The sequence below is a fragment of the Aulostomus chinensis genome, chromosome 12 (genome assembly GCF_037954235.1).
Source record: "Aulostomus chinensis isolate RoL2024-O1b breed Wild chromosome 12, RoL_Achi_v1.0, whole genome shotgun sequence".
Classification (NCBI taxonomy): domain Eukaryota; kingdom Metazoa; phylum Chordata; class Actinopteri; order Syngnathiformes; family Aulostomidae; genus Aulostomus; species Aulostomus chinensis.
In genome coordinates, this window is record NC_141331.1 from 23,524,131 (window position 1) to 23,543,995 (window position 19,865).

The window sequence follows — 19,865 nt, forward strand, 5'->3', positions numbered from 1 at the left end:
AATGGCAAAAGGGGAAATGAACCTCTTCATGCCCAAACTGCACTGGTTACGCAAACTGCAATGTCAGTTGATCATATGGAGACCATTTTCTAGTGGTATGAACTTAAGTCACATGACTTGGACGACAGTCAAATTTAAGTCATAAATTTGAAGACAAACTTAGCAAAATCATAAAATTTTCTCATAGAATCCTGATCTCAACTTTGACTTTTCAATAAGGTCTCAGTCTGCTTTTTTGGTTCACTGTTGGAGCTGAAGAGTTTATCCCAATTATAACTGCATCAAGGGAGAAAACCAAACTTCAACCAAACTTGAGAAGTTGTGAAAAGACTGTAACAGTTACCCATTGACTCATTAAAGCTTAAGCTGTGAGTATTTTTTTTTTTTTTACAGGAAATGAGAATTATGTTATATTTGAGATGTATAGAGGTATAGAGGTATTACTTTCACCCCCCCCCCCCACACACACACACACACACACACACAAACTGAGTGAACATCCAGTCATGGGATCAAACAGGATTCTGAGTCAAGCAAATCTAAATAAATGTGTGCGAAGAATCAAATTCTATCTATGTTCCTGACAAAAGGAAATACAGGGCAGCAATGATCAGATTCTACCATTTATTACACATATTACATTCTTAAATAAAAATGCTCCACTTAACAGTTCTTGCATAGATATCTTACAATACCAATTTAGAAAAGAATTATGAAACAGACCAGTAACAAAAATAAATTTCTTCTTCCTTAATAAAGAACATTACCATAATAACATCATATAATACAAATAATATTTTAAACACTTTGTACAGCAAAAAATTGTAAGTAAAACAAGAGAATGTGAAATAAAAAAAACAGAACAGAGGTGATTGACAAAAGAGGGATGGGAGTGTGGAGTGAAGGTTTATGGATTGAAGTTTGATTTGAAAGGTATCATAGTCAGAGAGCCTCTAATTAAGAGGGGTGTTTCATGTATTTTCAACTGTTCTACACACACATTTATATAAAAAACCATAATGTTGTGATTCCTAAACAGTTTGACTGTAAACACACTAAATTACATCAATGTGCCAAAATATATCTTGATGATGTTTGGTTGGTCAATTTACGGTCATGTCACCTAATATGTGGCACAGGGAATGGCACCAATCATTTCTGTATCTCCACCGTATTATTTTGAAACATATGAAGCTCATATTTGAGCTATATCATATAAATGGGTCCCACTGTTTTAGCTGGTTATCATGGTACTAACCAGATGCATTTCTGAGGTTTTGGAGAGCAAATCATTGAACATATTATGTAATTCATCCTCAGGAGCATTTCCAAAAAGCTGAGGAAAATCTGGTGAACAGCAATATTATTGTAAGGAAAGACGGGCAAAGTTATGAGACAAGACAAAGGTTTAGAAAAGCAACATAAAAAATATTACATAACTGTCTACAAGGAAATGAAAGACTCCCACACAGGTGACTGTGTACAAAGGTCTAAGGATCAGAATATTATTGAATTAAATAAAAATGATCAAAACTAAAGACTTCTTTAGCTTCTGATCCTGTCCAATCCAATAGGAGGAATTTCACAGAAATTGCTAAAATTTCCCAAAATGTAAATTGTCCTTTTGTAGGACAGAGCTATGTTGAACCAGGCCTACAACCCAAACTCTAAACGATAGGCTATTTATCCAACCCTCTGGCTTGTTTCCTAAACTAGTACCCCTAACAGTGGCAGGAGCCATGCCAGATGCTCTTCCTTAGAAATCATTCTTTTCCTGAAAAAGGGATGATGATGTTTGATGTGTCAGTGCAACGGTAAAGGTCTGGCTAGGTTTAGGCACAAAAACACTTGGTAGGGTTCATGGAAAGCCCATGGTTTGGGTTAAAAAAAAGCACTGTTGTTAACAGGTGGAGACATATTTTGTTGGTCTTACTAGTGAAGTTTCGGGAAACCTTCGTCATAGCTATGGTTTAAAAAAAAAAAACACGGTCCACTCTCATTTTCAGATGTGACGATTGCAGTTGGATGCTGGAAGCAGTGGTCTCCAACTTCCTCCCAACACTGACTTCTCGCTATAAGACATAGTTGATCACTTCCTTTGCTTTGTCATAAATACTACAGCAACTAGAAGGCATTTGTCACTTGGGACTTTTGGGATTACTGCTCTCTCGGAGGCAATCCTGAAATGTTTGGTACCAACCCTCTTTTCACATAAAACAGGTGGAATTCAGGGTAACAGCTGATAAGCAGAATATACATTACAGGAATTCTTCTGTCTAATGAGCAGATAAATGGGTAGATATGGTGACACACCTGAAAGAATGGGCAACTGCACTGAAACTGTACCCACCAAGGACATACAGCTGGCAGTTTCTACAGAGACATGACAAGCTGCATAGCCCTAAAGAATACCATTGAATGCAGACTGAAATATAAAGACTGTGAGCGAGTTCAGTCCTAGAGCTCTGATAATTGTAATTTTGATGGGGAAGGTTTTAGTGAGGTTGAGGTGAAACATACAGACACAAGTGGAAGGGAAAAAAATTTCTGAATCTCTTATATACTGACACAATTAGCATGGAAAAACACAGTAGAGTCATTCCGGGATGCCACTGATACCAAGAACGTGAGGTCATAGCTAGACTGGGTGTCAGTATTCCCCCAGATAAGCATTTCACTGGAGATTCAAACCAATATGTCAGTCAGATCTAACACTACTGGACCTGTAGTTACTTGTTCTCAGTGACTAGATGCATCCTGGATGTGTTAAAAATGTGGATAGTTGAGTGTTCCAACAGACTATGCTAGCAGTGTGCGCATATGTAGAGTGCAGTTGCTAAGTATGACCACATAGTGCAATGTTTGCGAGAACTAAAGCAGATCGCGAGTAAATGCTGAAATGTCTGAGATGGTGCTGTTGCCACATATGGTTAATATCACTCTATATGTAAGCTCTCATGTTATTTACAAAGCTGCCAGAGGTGACAGGCCGTGGAAGCTTGATCCTCCAGAGGACAATGCTGAAGCAATGGGCAGTGGTCAATGAGAATTTCTTATAGCATTTTCACACTGGATTCTTTGTTTGAACAGATTGCCCTCCTCCTCCTAAGCTTTGCTGGTCTGCTTCCATGTCTGATTTCTGATATGTTTAACGAATATTTTCCTCACCAAAGAGTGACTGTTCGTCTGCTGTCATTAAAAGATTTTGGCATTGATGTATAACAATTAATTCTGGAGTATTCTGCCTGTGTAAAAATGCTTTGAGAAAATCTCAGATTTTACATACTCTGGATTGGCTAAAGTCTATGCATTTGATGTGAAAAGCAGGCCTTATCTTTTGATAAGGTGTGGTGAGGCCATAACAGTATAAGAGGGCTGTGCCTCTACTGTCAGTTTAACATTTCCAAGGACTGAAACACCTTTGACTTTGATAAGAGACTTGACAGTGCTATTTGCAGTGTGCTAAAAAGCTAACTTAAACTACAGCTACATCACTCCTGCTCAAGCTGCTAGCGCCACTATACTGGGCACCCTATAAGACCAACATTATTTTACATTTGTGAACAATGAGTTCGGCTTCAGCTGACAGCAGATTGAGAGTTTTATGAAGCATGAAGAGCAGTAACTAAGATTCAATAGGATAATGGGATGGAAAAAAAAGGAAACCCACTGCTTCCATCTTCCATCTATCATGTTTCCTGCTCCTTTTCTCGACATCAACTACATTCACAGCAGTTACTGTAACTTGCAAATATGCAAATCTTTGGGGAAAAATGTGTTTAGTGTGCATTAAGCATTCCTGCAGCTGATAGGGCATGAACAACTGCTGTGGAAATAGAGGGAGAGACTGTGTGAGGATGGAGGGACACAAGAATGGCACTTTTGCAGTAAAGGGAGTGAATGTGGGGGTGGGGACATCAAGTGGATTAAATATCTGGAGGGACATTGCAGATAAATGGTAATTTATTTTATCAGTAATCTGTGAGATAAGATGAAAGGGCTTTTAATGATTTGGATATTCATGGGGGTGAATAATTATTTTAATCATTTTACCTCTAGGTTCAGTCTCTCTCACAAATATCTCAGTGTCTCCTGGCATTTCTCTACGTGAACCAGTTCTTTTGTTTGTTCTATCTATCTACTGGGTATGGACCACTGGAACTGGTTTGACTTTAGGTCCCTGCTGTTTTTTTTTCCCCTTATTCCTGCAGACCATTCGGATTCCTTGTAGCCAAAAGCCATCTAATTAGCTGAACTGCAGCGAGAGACATGGACCTGGGAATGCTGATGCTAATCAAAGCAGTGAGATGCCAGCTAGTCGGCCTGGAGCAGCCTGAGAGATGTCACGAAACTGAGAGCAACACTGTGACAGAAAACCTGCATCAACAGGCTGAGAGACATGAAAGGAACAACATGTGGATTTGAATTTGAAGTGACTTTCACATCTGTTTGACGTCAAATGGGATTTTTGATTAAAGAGGAGAGAAGCTACGCGTTGTATTTTGTTGAATGTTGGCCAGTGCTTTTCTGTAGCTGCTCGGTTTATAGCTAACAGGGTAAGATATTTGACATCTTCAAAAATGTTGTGTGTCAGTTTGAAACACAAATGTATAACAATGTGCTGTCCCAAAGAACAATGCAGCTTTCCTTGACGTGGGACTTTCTAAAAGTGTACAGTGAGCGCATAATTTATATTTTTTATTGATTTTCAACAAAACATACCCAGATTTTAACATTTACTGTCAAATTTAAAGGTGATCATTTTTGATCATCTGGATCAAATTAATACAAAATGCAAAAAAGCTCTGGATTTGGCCTTTTTTTCCATTAAACTGTAACTACAGTGACTACAGTGTTGTGCTGAAAATCGCATCCAGTCATATTTTTGTTTGGTTCAATTAATTCTTTATTCAATTTAATTTAAATAAGTGCAATTGGGATTGTATGGTGGTGCAGTGGTTAGCACTGTCACCACATAGAAGGTTCCGGGTTCGAGCACAGGGTCTTTCTGTGTGAGTCTCCATGTTCTCCCTGTTCCTGCGTGGGTTCTCTCCGGTACTCCGGCTCCCTCCCACAGTCCAAAGACATCAAGTGGGGACGAGGCTGATTGATACTCTAAATTGACTGTAGGCATGGCTGTGAGTGTGAATGGTTGTCTGTCTCTATGTGTTGGCCCTGCGATGGCCTGGCGACCCGTCCAGGGTGAACCCCGCCTCTTGCCCAAGGGCAGCTGGGACAGGCTCCAGCCCCCTTGTGACCCTTAACAGGATAAGCGGTAGAAAATGGAATGATGGATGGAAATGATATTGGATTTCTTTTAAAAGGAATTAAATAATGAACGTGGATGCAAACTGATCTGATAAAGTGTTTGATTTGATCGGGCTTTAAAATGCTCTTTTGAAATGCACTATACATGCTTGCATCTCTTGACAGAGATTGGGGGTATGTATATATGAATGAATGAATGAATGATATTAACAAAGCCTAATAAACAAATTTTCCAACTTATATTAAAACATTTCCCAGCTGCACGTTTCAACATATTTTCTTCTACATGGCTTGACACGTTCAGTTAAAAATCAGATAGAACCACTTTTGCTGGATCACTGCTTCCCTCATGGTGCGCTTGATGAGGATACACAAAGACACACATACACATTCATCCTATCAAAAGCCTCATAAAAGTGCCATGATCCCCATCCGTTTGTGATTGTACGTCCTGTATCGGAGGGCATGTCACATCCCTTTGCGTTTCTCAACATTTTGGCATGACCTTGCATCATCGAAGCTGATGAAAGCAACCATCATAACAGCTTTTGTAACAGAAACTGATATCAGTGAAATGAAATCAATATGAAACAGTGGATCCATTTCAAACGTGGGTTGCTTTACATCCTATTTAGCAGACAGAGAAATTTAGGAAGGAAAGCTGCCGCTGGATACAGGTGCCTCATATGGAGGCGGACTCCCGCCAATCTTTCCTGACCAGGGAGACTCTACCCGTAGCTAAAGGGCAGTTCTATGCTGGAGGTTTTTGGTATCGATTGTTCGAAGCTGCACCATAAACCCCCTGAAGGGGAATGTTTTTACTGTTTCACCTTCTGAGGGCTGTCAAGGCCGACTGGCACAATGACTGGCAATGCTGGGATGTGGATTCCTCCCCCAGCTTCAGCAGGCCTATACCTTTACCCATGCAGTTGCAGCAGTCAGCAGCAGCAGGTTTTTAAGACTATTCGCATGTGCTACAGGGCATCTAGATGGTGGTGGGCGGATGGAGCAGTGGTGTCAGTGTGGATGTTGGCAGTATAAGTATCACCCTGATTGCAAGGGAACTTTATTTTCCTGCAACAATCAAAAGAAGCAGGCATTGTAGACATGTGGTTGCTGCAGTTTGCTCTCTCATGTACCCAAACTGTACTTTTTTTATATCCTGATCCAAATACACCACTGTTTTCATCAATTATCGAGTATAACTTGTAATATCCTGCAGGTGATTTGACAAACAAGACAAATATCTGCATGGATCATCAGGAAGTGGTGACTTAAAAGGCCAAGAAACTTTTCTTTTCTTTTAAGAACTTTTGCTACATAAATTTAATTATTTGTGTTTAAATTGTAAAATAAATAATTTCTATTTGACATCCATCAGCCATGGATAAAGTTCTTGGCTAGCAATGTTCTAAATGCATTAGCCATGCTTCCCAGCTAACTTCCCCCCTTTTTTTTTCCTGCCTTTGTGTGTACCTAAGGATCCACAATTGCAGGCTGTGAATTATCTACAGGTTACACTTGCATGTTTGCATGTACATGTTACCAACAAAGTGTGGACCCAAACAATGCTTCATAAACTACCAGAGTTATGAAACTCCACACGGTACTTAGGGCCCTTTCACACCTTCCGTCATTTGTTTCCAACATTTGAAATTTAGGGTGTGATCCAAACCAAACCAAAGGTTGGTTGCCTCTAACAGGGATGTCTTGGTTCAGAAAAAATGAACCATGTTTTGGTTCATCCAAGGGTCAACATGGATGGTCTCGATTTTTTTTTTTTTTTGCTTTTTCAGGAATTCTGGTGGTTTGCATTATACTGTGATCCAACTGAGATCACTTTAACATCTTGTGCAGAACAAGAGCATTCATTTCACGAGTTTGAGATCACCATCCGGGTATTACAGTTGAATCTGATGCTGCTCGTAGTTATGTCCATCCATCCATTTTCATCCATAGCCTATCCGTTAAGGGTTGGGGTGGGGGGCTATCCCAGCTGACATTGGGCGAGAGGTGGGGTACACCAGTACCAGTCTGTTGCAGGGCCATCAGGAGCAATCAGTATCTTGCTCAAGGATACATTGATATGGTCACCAGGGGAAGTGAGGATTGAACCAGTGACAGTGAGGACTGAACCAGTGAACGTTCTGTTGCTACATGGCCACTCTACCTCGGAGCCATGCTGCCTCTGCTTGTAGTATTGTAAAATATTGTAGTGTCAAAGAGGATAGGATATCTGTAGATTAAATTTTCATCCCAGCTAATTACAATCCAAGCTTACTACTCAACTGAAAACTTGGCAGTGTTAGATGCACACCCATCTACAAACAAATCAATGTCAAGTATAAGGAGATACAGCCCACATGGATGATGATGTCATTGTGTATGTATATCTTGTCAAGTCTTTTGGTGTGCTCACATAGTTACAATGTGAATCCAAAATAGATAAAACAAAGACAGCGTAACTAAAGCAAACTTGGTTGGGATCTTTTTGCAGATATTTAGGTGTGAAAAGGCCTTAAATGTGGATATAAAATTTGTCTACTCCCATTTGTTGAATCACTTTTACTAACTCTTAAGCTATGTTTTAATGCTGGGATTTTCCATGATTCAAATGCTGATTTACAATCAAATACGATCATTCACCTCGATTTTTGGGTTAAGTAATGGTGATTCAACTTGAGAGCATTCATATATAGTGGACATGAGAGGCAGTAAAACAGGGTCTTTTTTTTTTTTGCATAAGAATGTTGTTCATATGCTCAATTCTTACCACTTTCAGAAGTGAAAATGTTGATTAAATGAGCCTTAAACCATAATGAAGGAAATGTGGGTAATGGTTAGAGCTGAGAATAAGCTGATTTTTCACCTCAAAGGATTTGGGATTGTTTGTTACCTCCAGCCGAGAGCTAAAATACTCTTCTACTAAACAACAGTTGCTAAATTCCTACTGTGAAAAGAGATTTGGGAGCAAAACATATAATTCCAGACAGAGAGAGAGAGAGAGAGCGAGAGAGAGGGAGAGAGAGAGAGAGAGAGGGAGAGAGGGAGTGTGTGTGTGTGTGTGTGTGTGTGTGTGTGTGGAGTGGTATGTGTGTGTTTGCAATAAAGCCTGCCATGCACTGTATTGTTCTCCAACTCTGTTCATTAGCTGAATAATGATTTTGCTAAATCTTATTAGTCTTATCTCAAGAGGAGCTGTGAGCAAAGAAATTGCAGTCCAAGTTTGTGAGTGTGTGTGTGTGTGTGTTTACAAGTATGTATGCTTATTCTGTGCGTAATGTGTAGAGTGAGAGAATTATTTTTAGGTTGTCTTTTGAGTCTTTTTATGATTTTTTTTTGTCGTGTTCCTTTTTTCTCCATATTTTGCAATAGAAAAAAAAATCACAGATAACATTGAAAAAAAAAATCAGTGCAGTCAATGGATACGAAACAGAAATTAGAACAGGCTGACGTGATTTTGCCACCTTGGCACCACCACACAGAGGTCCGTTGGCATGTTTAGTCCCATGTGATCAGCCGAATGCCTCGGCCTCTATTCCCACCCTGCAGTGGTACCAGGGAGTGAGATTGCAGAGTCTGTGAAAGCACTCCAGGATGACTTTCAGAATAAAAAACGAAAAAGAAACAATAGTCCTTCACCTCATGGTAGCGTGCGAGGCCATGCCAGGGTTTTGTTTTTCTGCTGAAGTGAATTGCAGGGCAGAAAGAGCAGCATGAAAACTGAGGCTCTCTCCACTTTTATTCAAGTCAAAAAGAAATTTAAAAAAAAATCCCTTTGTTGAGTTTTGTGGGATTCTGTTTTAACATCCACTGGTTGCTTACAGACTGCAGAAGCCGAGCTGGAGCACAGAAGGATTAAAAGACCAAAAACGCTCTTCTTCTCAACCCACACATTCTGTTGAAGTCATCTGAGATATTCAGTTTGTTTTTTTTCTTAGTTTTAAGACATTTTCTCCAAGAGAGAAAAGACCAAAGTGTCATTCTTAATAACAACTATAAGAAGAATTATTATTCTCTAAGTAGAAAAAAGGGAAGAAAGTGTCGCTGCGCATTTCTGTCAGATGGCCTGTGGAGGCGGCAGGCGTCTCAGTGAAAGTGAGAGACGCAACCACTCACTGGAGGAGAGCCTGAGAGCTGCAGCAGCACCCGCTGACTGAGGCCACATGGGTGAACCGAAACACCCAGCCAAGCGCTGGGTTCGATTGTCAGCCATGCTAGAAGTCTCTCTCCTGCAGATTTGGCATTGTTGTTTTCTTCACATTGATTACTGAACCTGACTGCGGCAGATGATGGTTTCTTATGTTCCGTGTATGATAAACATCAAAAAAGAAAAAGAGTTGAGTATTTGATTTCAAAAGCCGGTAAAGCACTAACGACTGACTACATGTATATTTAAAAATTACCCACTGAAATGTCTCCTCACCAAAAGAGTTTATGGTAAAAACACACCGAATACAGAGAAAGAAAAAGTCATGTCCCCAGCGCTGCATGAGCGTGATCAAAGCTGATGCATTCAAAGACGGGTGTGTGTTAACTATTGCAACTGTGTGAATGTGTGATTTTAAAGAAAAACAACAATCTAGCTACTCCTTGTTTTCCTCCAATTCTTGTCTGATTGGAGGGCCATCTTTCCCTGCATGACTGCATTGCCCTACAGATGTCATGGCCGCCAACTGGTGTTCGGACGGGGTGAATGAGGCAGGTGGTTTGTAGCTCGATTGGCCATCCCCTTTCTCCTCCTCCTTGTTCTCCTCCTTCTTCCCCTCTCCTTCACCTTCCTTTTTGCCCTCATATGTGCCTCTTCATGTGCAGGGCCAGGTGGTCTGACCGAGAGAAACACCTGCAGTGAGACATGAAGAAACAATATTAAATATTCAAGTGCCAAAACAAGAAATATTCAGAAACAATTTGACGCTTGTGTAAAAATTCAGTGATAAAATGTATTTCAATGCAAATAAGACACAGAAGGAAAAAATAACACAATTTTAGTGAGATGTTAAGTGCAATTACTCATTTTCATCAGAGATTTGTACAAAGCAATGTATCATATTGAGGAGATGTGCTGGATGATGCCATCGGACTTGTGTGCTTGCTTAGAATGAGCCACACTTCCAGTCCTCGTACCTGTACCTGGTGTCTCAGTGTAATTGCTGGGATGGCTCCATATTCACAGGTCTCTTTAAAATTCCACTGGCTGGTTTGTGTATTTTCCTGGAATGCTCAACATGTCCAGACCCCTGACACTGTCCCCCTTCACATTGTCTCTGGTAATACATTTGCCAGGCCCACTTGAGATAATCAGCGGCTTGGTCTATGTGCTGGGGATAATTGTCACTCACACATACTCTTAACCACACACTACATGCTCGCGGTTAGAATGACACTAAAAGGTAAGTGAACCATGTGGCACTGTTGAGGATGTTGAGAATTTCAATGCAGATGCACAGTTGGTTTGTTGGACAGCCAAGCAACATTCCAGCAAATAGAGGAAGTCCTGCGGATAATCGCGGGAACTTCCGGAATATTATTTCAACAAGAATGACTGTCAGAATGAAAGCAAGCTAACAGTTTAACACACAAACTTATTGATGCAGAGAACTACAGAGATTTTCTGCACTTCATTTATAGTGCATCTCACTCGTCTTACTTCATTATGTCATGGCAGTGTAACCCAGACATAAAGTTGAATATGGGCCAATTCAGGCTCAGTGATTTTCTAAATATGAGTCAAAGACCATTATAAATCACAGCCAGGACTCTGCAGCTCTGGAGTCGGTCCTCAAGCTCCAAGTTTAATTCTATCATAGACTGTCATTAGATATGCATCGTGAACATGGACGTTAGTACAGACGGGCTGACTGTGCTTGCTGGTGCTGGGTCATTTAACTGAACAATGACTGCACTTGGTGGGTCAGTGAGACAGGATGGTAGAAGAATGGCACTGTCATAAGAATCTCAATTTTATAACCCCATTGTGAGGACATCAGAATTGAACATTCATAATAAAAAGAAATCACAAATGATTTAACTGAAGAAGAAGAAAAACATGAATGTGTGCAAGAATATAATGAGAAATTAAAAATTCAACTTGCCAGAGGCTTTATCCATTATTAATTAGCCAAGGCTATGCTGTGTCTGTATGTGTGTGTGAGAGTGTATTTAGTGAGGCTGTTGCTCTATCCAGATGCGAGTAGACAGAACTGAACACTCCAAAGTACAATATGAAATTTGTCAAGCTGCAGAATAATAATCTGTTGACTCTCACAAGCAGATGGACATGTGATTCATTTTGTTAATTTCTGTCTACTTCTCCTGCTGAAAACATGACTCACCTGAGACCAACCCCCCAACAACACTCGTGCTCATCATCATAAAATCTTTGAGACACAGGCAATGAGAAGCATGAAAAACAAGCTCCCCACCTCTGTGGACCCACTACAATTGGTCCACTGCCTCAAGTAGATCCTATCTGGCTCCATCTCACAAGGATAGAAGGAGTAACTATGTCAGGATGCTGGTATCGAAGCCAGTTCCTATGATGGCTAGGGGGCAGCCTCCTCCCTCCTGTCCTAACCTGCCTTTGCTGTCAAGAGAATCCTCTGCTGCTGGTTTGGAAACTGCAAAATTGCTAACTTCATGTCCCTGAAACAGATAGTGGGGACAGCTGATGGGATAATAAGATGCTCGCTTCCATCCATCAATCACAGAACTCTCTCAACAAACACTGCACCTGCTGTAAAACCACCACTGATGCAGCCACTTCCCACTCCCTCATGGACTGCCCACCCTGCTGCCATCTGGCAGTAGGTACCACAGCATCCAGTATCTAGCATTGAGCAGCTCAAAGTATTACTAGTGCAGTGCACATAACCACTTTGCAACAACTGCTGGTGCAAGGCAGCTAAGAAAACAGGGAGGGGGGGACTCACATTGTGGAAATAAATGGAAATGTTCAACTTGAACACAGTGATGATAAAAAGTTAACCTGAACTTCATGCTAGTCCTAATGTTCCATACTACCAGTGAGTCAGTATCATGTTTGGACTGTTTGAAGCAGATATTCAGTCAGTCTTGTTACTGAGGAAACCATGATTTTAAGATGTACTCTAAGTCTTGATGTACTAAAATCTGCAAATTTATGTTACCTATCTTGTTCAACAAATGTGACTATAAGCAAGACACTGACTGTGCTGCAACAAGGTTTGGCGAAAAAAATGAAAGAAAGAAAGAAAGAAAAACTACTGAATTCTGAGTCAAGTAAGTGTTCCATAAACTGACCTTAGCCTTATCACCCCAAAATTAGAACGCATCCACAAGAGATTATTAAGGAAAATGGGAGCTCAATTCAGTGATTATTGTCTGGCTTTCTTGAAACCTCCTTATAATTGCTTAGCTGTTACGATGAATGGATCCATTTTTTTCCCCCCTGTTTGGTCCTTCCAGCCACATGACCCCTGCATTCTCCATCCCAAAATCAACAAGATGCACTTGTGTAAAATTTGGGCCCTCAGTGTATAAACACTGAAGTGAAGAATTCTTTTTGTATTTTAATGCTCACTCTAGCCCCTTTCCCTCTGGCCATAAACCTGCAAACCCCCACGAAGATCCAGCTTTTTTTCTGCAATGGGAGCATGTCTAATTGGCATTCATTACTGGAACAAATTAATCTGCAGGAGACACATGTATTTTTTGGCTCCCATCAGCATTGATGTAGCAAAACTGGGCTGAATGCACTAATTTGAAGCATACTTCAATGCCAATCTCAGACTAACATACCATGAGCAGTCATGGCTCAGCTATCAAGAAACTAAAAGCAGGCAATCAGAGCTGGTTGTCTTCAATACAAGTTATGTGACATCCTGTCATCTTGGCCGCAAAGTTAATCCGTCTACATTCAAGCATTTACGTTGTTCACTGAGCATTTAGTTTAAAAAAGAGACTGAAACAACCTGCAACATAAATACCTCCATAATGCTTTCAGTTCAGCAACCAAAGATTGTATTGTCCAACACAGTTCACTTTTTTCACTGTGTCTGTGACGTCAAACTTGATGCACCAGGAAACAAAACAACAGAAAACAGAGAGGCAACTCCTCGTCTACTCATGGGAATGGGTCAGTCAGCTTTTTAAAGCAGGTTTGAAAAAAATTGCAGGTACTCAGGTGTGCACTAACGGAAAAAGGATGACATGATCATTCCTCTGTGTGTCATTATAGCTGACCCCACAATTCTGCTGCTGCTTTGCTTCTATAAGTCACTCTTAGCCACTTGCTAACAGTTAAACTGTATATAACTCAATTATATCACTGCTTCCGATTACCATTTGATTTATATGTTTCTTGTGGGTAAGAAAACAAATTGAAAACTTTAAACCTCCAGTACAATGCATTTTTGAGCAGGAGGAGATCCTGGAGTAAGCTCTAAATCTGTTCAATAAAACAAACTGGAAGGAAATCTGGGAAGGAAGTGCATAGTTAAGTGTGAGTAAGGCATTTTAGGGTGTTAGAGGTATTAAGGATGAAGGTGCTCTCAGAATAGTTGATTATTCAGGAGATACCTTTCCTCCAAAAGCTATGAGATCACTTTGCAGCTTTTGGATGGTATCAATCAGCCATGCACGAGGCTGGTTAGAGCATGTGGGTGCGCTGGATGGAGGACATGGGCTATTCAGACATTAGCTCAGTGTAGAGCAGCAGACTGTGGCATTGCTGAAAACGGGCTAAGAGGGGGTGAAGCGGAGGCAACCACTAGGTAAATGTGGGTTCGAGATAGGTTGTGATTATGATTATGTCATGATGGTACTTTTTTCCTTTACTGGAGATGACAGAAATAGAAATGAAGGACATCAAGTGTTTACCCTCAAAGTTTTTCCTACTGTACACTTTCCCCAATCTGTGTGTGCTTGTGTGTGTGTTTGCGTGCTTCTGGACAGATGGCCATGCAGTTACTGTGTCACTACTGGGGCGGGGCCAGGAAGGGGGCACCAGCTGGCTCAACCCGCCCCCCCATACTCCTCCTTCCCATCTCTTCTTCTTCTCCCCTAAACTCTCCATTTTCCTCTTCACTTTCTGTATCTCTCTTCTTCATCATCATCACTCCAGTTCCATGAGAACATCAGGGGAGCCACTGCTTGATTAAGCAGGATTAATGGCAGACTGTGTGTGTGTGTGTGTGTGTGTGTGTGTGTGTGTGTGTGTATGTGTGTGTTTTGCCATTCTTATGGTAATATCGGTACGGCTCCTCCCACCACAGATGTGTATGCAGTGTAAAGATGTTTCCCTCTACCTACAGTATATAGCATTGTGTTAACTGTGCCCATAACCTCTTCTGATGAGTAGCTGAAACCCTCTGCTCTTTTCCCCCCACAACCCAAAGTCCCTCCCAGTGACTTCTACTAAAATGGGCCTTAAGACTCTCTTTTATCGGCAGGCCTTTTCTAAGTGTTTTATTGTGATCCAATTTCCCTTTCATATTTTGGACTTTTTAAAATTTTCTGTATCTGTACATCTGTGGCTGATGAGAGGCGATCTACAAAGTTAGTGTATTATAATATTGTGATAATAATAATAATAATAACAAGGTACCTCATGGGTGTTGGGGGGGCCTGGGACACTGTTTAGTGTGTGTTTGTAGTGTTTTTAGTGCTGCTAATGTGTTGCTCTGCCGAGCTCTGCCGAGCAAACATAATAGGGTCTTCGCCTGAAGTACCTTCAGGCTCAGGCCCTAATAATGATAATAATAATAATAATAATAATAATAATAATAATAATAATAATGGCGGCATGGCTCAAAGGCAGAGTGGCCATCCAGCAACCGACACCCTTCACGGATAAGCGGTATAGAAAATGGATGGATGAATAATAATAATAATAATAATGATGGCAGCACGGTGGTGCAGTGTTTAGCACTGTCGCCTCCGAGTACTCCAGCTTCCTCCCACAGTGCAAAGACATCAAGAGGGGACTAGGCTGATTGATACTCTAAATTGACAGTAGGTGTGGGTCTGAGAGCAAATGGTTGTCTGTCCTTATGTGTTGGTCCAGTGATGGACAAGTGACCCATCCAGGATGAACCCGCCAATCGCCCAAAGGCTGCTAGGTTAGGCTCCAGCCCCCTGCAACCCTTAACAGGATAAGTGGTAGAAAATGAATAATCATAATAATGTTGATAATAATTATGTTTTTACTAATATTATTATGATTATTATTAGTCGTAGTAATGGTAGTATTTGCTAGTATGAGGGTGTGTGAAGGCTGCAAGTCATCTTTTCCAAAACATTTTGTCAGATTGATTGAAGTCTACAAGGTTATTTCTACTCAATTGTACCTAAAATAATGTGGTCCAAATATTTTTAGCATGGCGATGGCTCTTAATACCACATTAGACCTCTGACAAAAAAAGTTGTTTCAATTTGAGTTAAAATCACTGCTTTATCTTGATCATTAGCTCACTGTGTGGCAAGTTGAACAGGTTTTCAAAGTCAGTAAGTGGATGTTTCTTACAGAAACGGCCCAGGGAAGTTGTAGTCCTCTTAACATTTTAGGATTGTACTGTTAATCAGATATTTTACACCACAGTTCATCACAGGCTCCAACACTGATGCAGATATTAGGAGGCCTCAAAAAGCTGACTTCAGTTCTGTTTGTCAGTGTGTGCTGTATTCACATATCGTAGCTAATAAAAATAACCGCATAATTTTTTTTACTAATATAAAATATTATTATTATTATTATTATACTAATAATACTAATTTTTTAAAAGTTTTTCAGAAAACACAAAAAACTGGAGACAAAACATCATAAGGAGTTGTTTTACGCCAAAAAAAAAATGTCAACAAAATGACAGGACATTATTTTAAGTAGGTGATGATACATAAACTTTAATGTTCGTAAGTGTCAACGTAACGTAGCAGTGATGTGTTTTAGTATTCCCTGTGTATATGTGTACTCAGTCTCGACATTTGTGTGTGTGCCAGAAAGAAGCTAATGCAGTCCCTGCTCTCAGCCAGGATTAGACGGTTCCAGCAGGTTTCTGGAGGGTTTTATGACTAAAACCCAAACTAGAGGGAGCTCACAACAGCCAATTACACTGTCTCTGGGGCAAAGAGTGTATTTGTGTGTATGATGTTCATTGGAAAGGTAGCGAAAGCACATATATTCAGAGAAAGAGTATGTTTAAATAGAGCTGGCATCAGGTGCCGCTCAGTTAGCTGTGACCAGTCTGCCAATATCTAGAAGCCATTTAACCGCCAGCAAAGGGGAATGAGTGAACACACACGCACGTGCGCGCGCGCGCACACACACACACACACACACACACACACACACACACACACAATAACTCTTAAAACTGTTTGTGCTATTTTTTTTGTATGTCCTAAATAGAACTTACACACTTGCTGGTCGTACAGATCATGTGTTTTTGCTGCAGATACGGATCAACCATGTGAGTGTGATTGGCTGATCTACAACTGATGCCATTCAAGTGTTTTTTTTTTTACTTCAAGCAGCTGGGTTTTTGCTTGCTCTGCTTACATAGGTGCACGGGACCTTCAACAGGTGGCAGTATAACAGGAGGAACACAAACAGTCATCCTTATTCAGTCAACAACCTGCTATTACTTTTGCTCATAGAGCAGAACCAAAAACTCCCAAAGAGAAAAGCAACAACCATCCAATGTTAGGGCAACTGAATAACACAATGTATAAGTAATGAATTCCATGTCTTAATTCATGTGAATTAAAAGAGTTTGTAACAGACTAAAAACAAAATTAAGCATTTTCAATAGGCTACAGTAAGTAGTGCAATAATAATCCCTGTGCATAAAGACACTGTTGAACATGAGGCTGTGCCCAGTTGCCTTCTGGTATGGATGTGAACACATTTTTAAAAAGAATGCAATTAATATATTGGGAATGAAATCAATTCTTTCTGTCACTCCATTTAGTGGGAAACTGGGACAACATTTTGCAAAATTAAGTTTTAAGTTGATGGGGGGCAGGATGGCTCAGAGGTAGAGTGGCTGTCGAGTAACTGATGGGTCACTGGTTCAATCCTCACTTCGCCCGGTGACCATGTCCAAGTATCCTTGCGTGAGATACTGAGCCCCTCATTGCTCCTGAGGGCCCTGCGATGGACTGGAGACCCATACAGGGTGAACCTCATCTCTCGCTTAATGTCAGCTGGGATAGGTTCCAGCTCCCCTGCAAACCTTAATGGATAAGCAGTATAGATGGATGGATGGATTTTTTTAATTTTTAAAAATATGCTATTTTTTTGTCTAACCAGATATAGCTTGTTGCGTAGGCCTATTCTGGAATAGGCAGACACTGCTAGTCAAGCTATGTTATAAGGCATTTAAAGTATACTTTCCAGCAAATTTCTCTGTAGATAATTTACCATTGTATGTGTATGACATTTACACATCATAAATACCAGATATTTTCGGTCTGAGCAGCACACCTTAAAATGACTTTCTAATTAATGTCCTCTTGACAGCTTACTTGCAAGAAAAATGAATTGCTGTTGCCTTTATTTAGTGACTGAATTCCACTGTCTCCTTGTCTTCTGTTTTGAGTTTCATTTCTTGGGTGACACATTTTAGATGCAGATGTCTTTAACAGAAAAAAGTGGCATCTTTCTCCTAAATGGAATAAAATAGTGTATGTTCCTATTTGTTTTTTAATATGGCAGATTTGTGTGTGTGTGTGTGTGTGTGTGTATGTGTGTGTGTGTGTGTGTGTGTGTGTGTGTGTGTTTACCTGTCGCAGTGGTTGCACTTGAATGGCTTTGCTCCAGTGTGTTTGCGGTAGTGTCGCGTCAATTCGTCACTTCGGGCAAAACGCCATTCACAGCCCTCCCATGAGCACTTATAGGGCTTCTCACCTGAGAGATGGACAGACAGACAGACAGACAGACAAACAGACAGACAGTGAGAAAAGAGTGTCACATTTGATCATAAAATCTACATCCAATTTCTCACGTCAAAGCTACAGCTGTTCACTTCAGGTTAACACATTTGTTTATCCCCCAACCCCCAGCCGCCTGGCAGACAGACCAGTTTTTACACAGCAGCCATTTCAATGAACCAATAAATTAACTGTAAATGAAGTCTTTCAGCAGAACGGCATGTTAATTCAAAATTCACCCTGAAATGAGTCTTGTTTTGTCCCCTCTATTACCCCAACCACACACATAGACACATGCGCGCATGCATGCAGGCACGCGCCCACACACACACACACACACACACACACACACACACACACACACACACACACACACACACACACATACACACACACACACACACACACATTCACAAAAACACGCCCTGAGGTGGTACGATCTGAAATGTAAATGAAGTTTCATCCCCCAGTTCACCAGATGGGAGAATAGATGGTGTATTGTTCTCAGCCTGTAGTTATCTCTCCATGATAGAAAGCCTTCCAGCTGTGTGTGTTTGTGCGTGTGTGTGTGTGTATGTGTGTGTATTCAGTACTGAGAGATTTACTTTAGGTCTACTCCAGGAGGAGACAGTCTTGAGATGGAACATGGTGATATCTGGCCAAAGTACATACACATGAGTGTTAATAAGGTGAACACATGAAACTGCAAGTCTGCTTTTTCCATACATGAAGATTAAGCAGAGCAAATCCAAAAGCATCTCCACTGACAAGGGGAAACTGTCACACCACCGCTTTCACATTGGTGAGGAACCTATTCCAAAGGTCTGTGAGAAGCCTGTGAAATCCCAAGGTCAGGGGTCACCAACATGGTGCCCGTGGGCACCCGCAAGGACCACATGAGTCACCCACAGGCCTGTTCTAAAAATAGCTCAACATAGCATCACTCACCAGTGACCTGCATCTATTTTTTTTCTATTCTTTAATCACACTTGTATTAGTTTGATTTGAAAATGACAATAGGCCTGTCAAAGAGTTATCTATATATAAAACAGTTTATATATATATATATATATATATATATATATATATATATATATATATATATATATATATATATATATATATATATATATATATATATAGGAACTGGTAGCCCTTCTCATTAATTGTAATTGGTACCCAAGAAGTAGCTCTCAGCTTCAAAAAGTTTGGTGACTCCTGCCTTAGGTCATTGATATGATGCCTGCCCACAAAGATCAGCTCAGGAGGGAGGTTGCCAGCGGCCTGGAGAACATTGGCAGAACCCTGCTTTTTAGCAAGCTGAATCTCTGGTGTGTACAGAATGGGCTACTTCCACGCAGACGACATCACTGTGTTTGGACTCATCCATGGCGAGGACGAGACAGCGTACAGGGAGGTAGAGAAACTGTCTCACTGGTGCTCAGGCGACAACCTGACCCGAACGTCCATAAGACCAATGAACTTATTATGGACTTCAGGAGAAACAAAAAGGACCACACCCCCCTCCTCATAAATGGAGAACAGGTGGAAACTGCCATCACCTTCAGGTTTCTGGGCACCCACATCTCCTCCGACTGCTCCTGGAGCTACAATGTCAGGGCCCTGGTGAACAAGGCTCAGCAGCGGCTGCACTTTCTGCGCATCCTCAGGAAGAACAGCCTGGACTG

At 40.8% G+C, this 19,865-nt stretch overlaps 1 protein-coding gene across 1 annotated transcript in view; it reads right to left on the bottom strand.

Annotated features, from left to right (window-relative positions):
- Positions 1 to 631: 631 nt before the first annotated feature.
- The window catches only part of klf7b (Kruppel like factor 7b), an 81,847-nt gene continuing 62,613 nt past the window's right edge, over positions 632 to 19,865 (bottom strand). Inside the window, exons 3-4 of the mRNA XM_086220840.1 lie at positions 18,031 to 18,154; positions 632 to 10,111 (exon numbers count right to left, since the gene is read on the bottom strand). Coding sequence (XP_086076966.1) covers positions 10,060 to 10,111; positions 18,031 to 18,154 — 176 coding nt within the window. The 3' untranslated portion in view covers positions 632 to 10,059. The remainder of the gene's footprint in view (positions 10,112 to 18,030; positions 18,155 to 19,865) is intronic.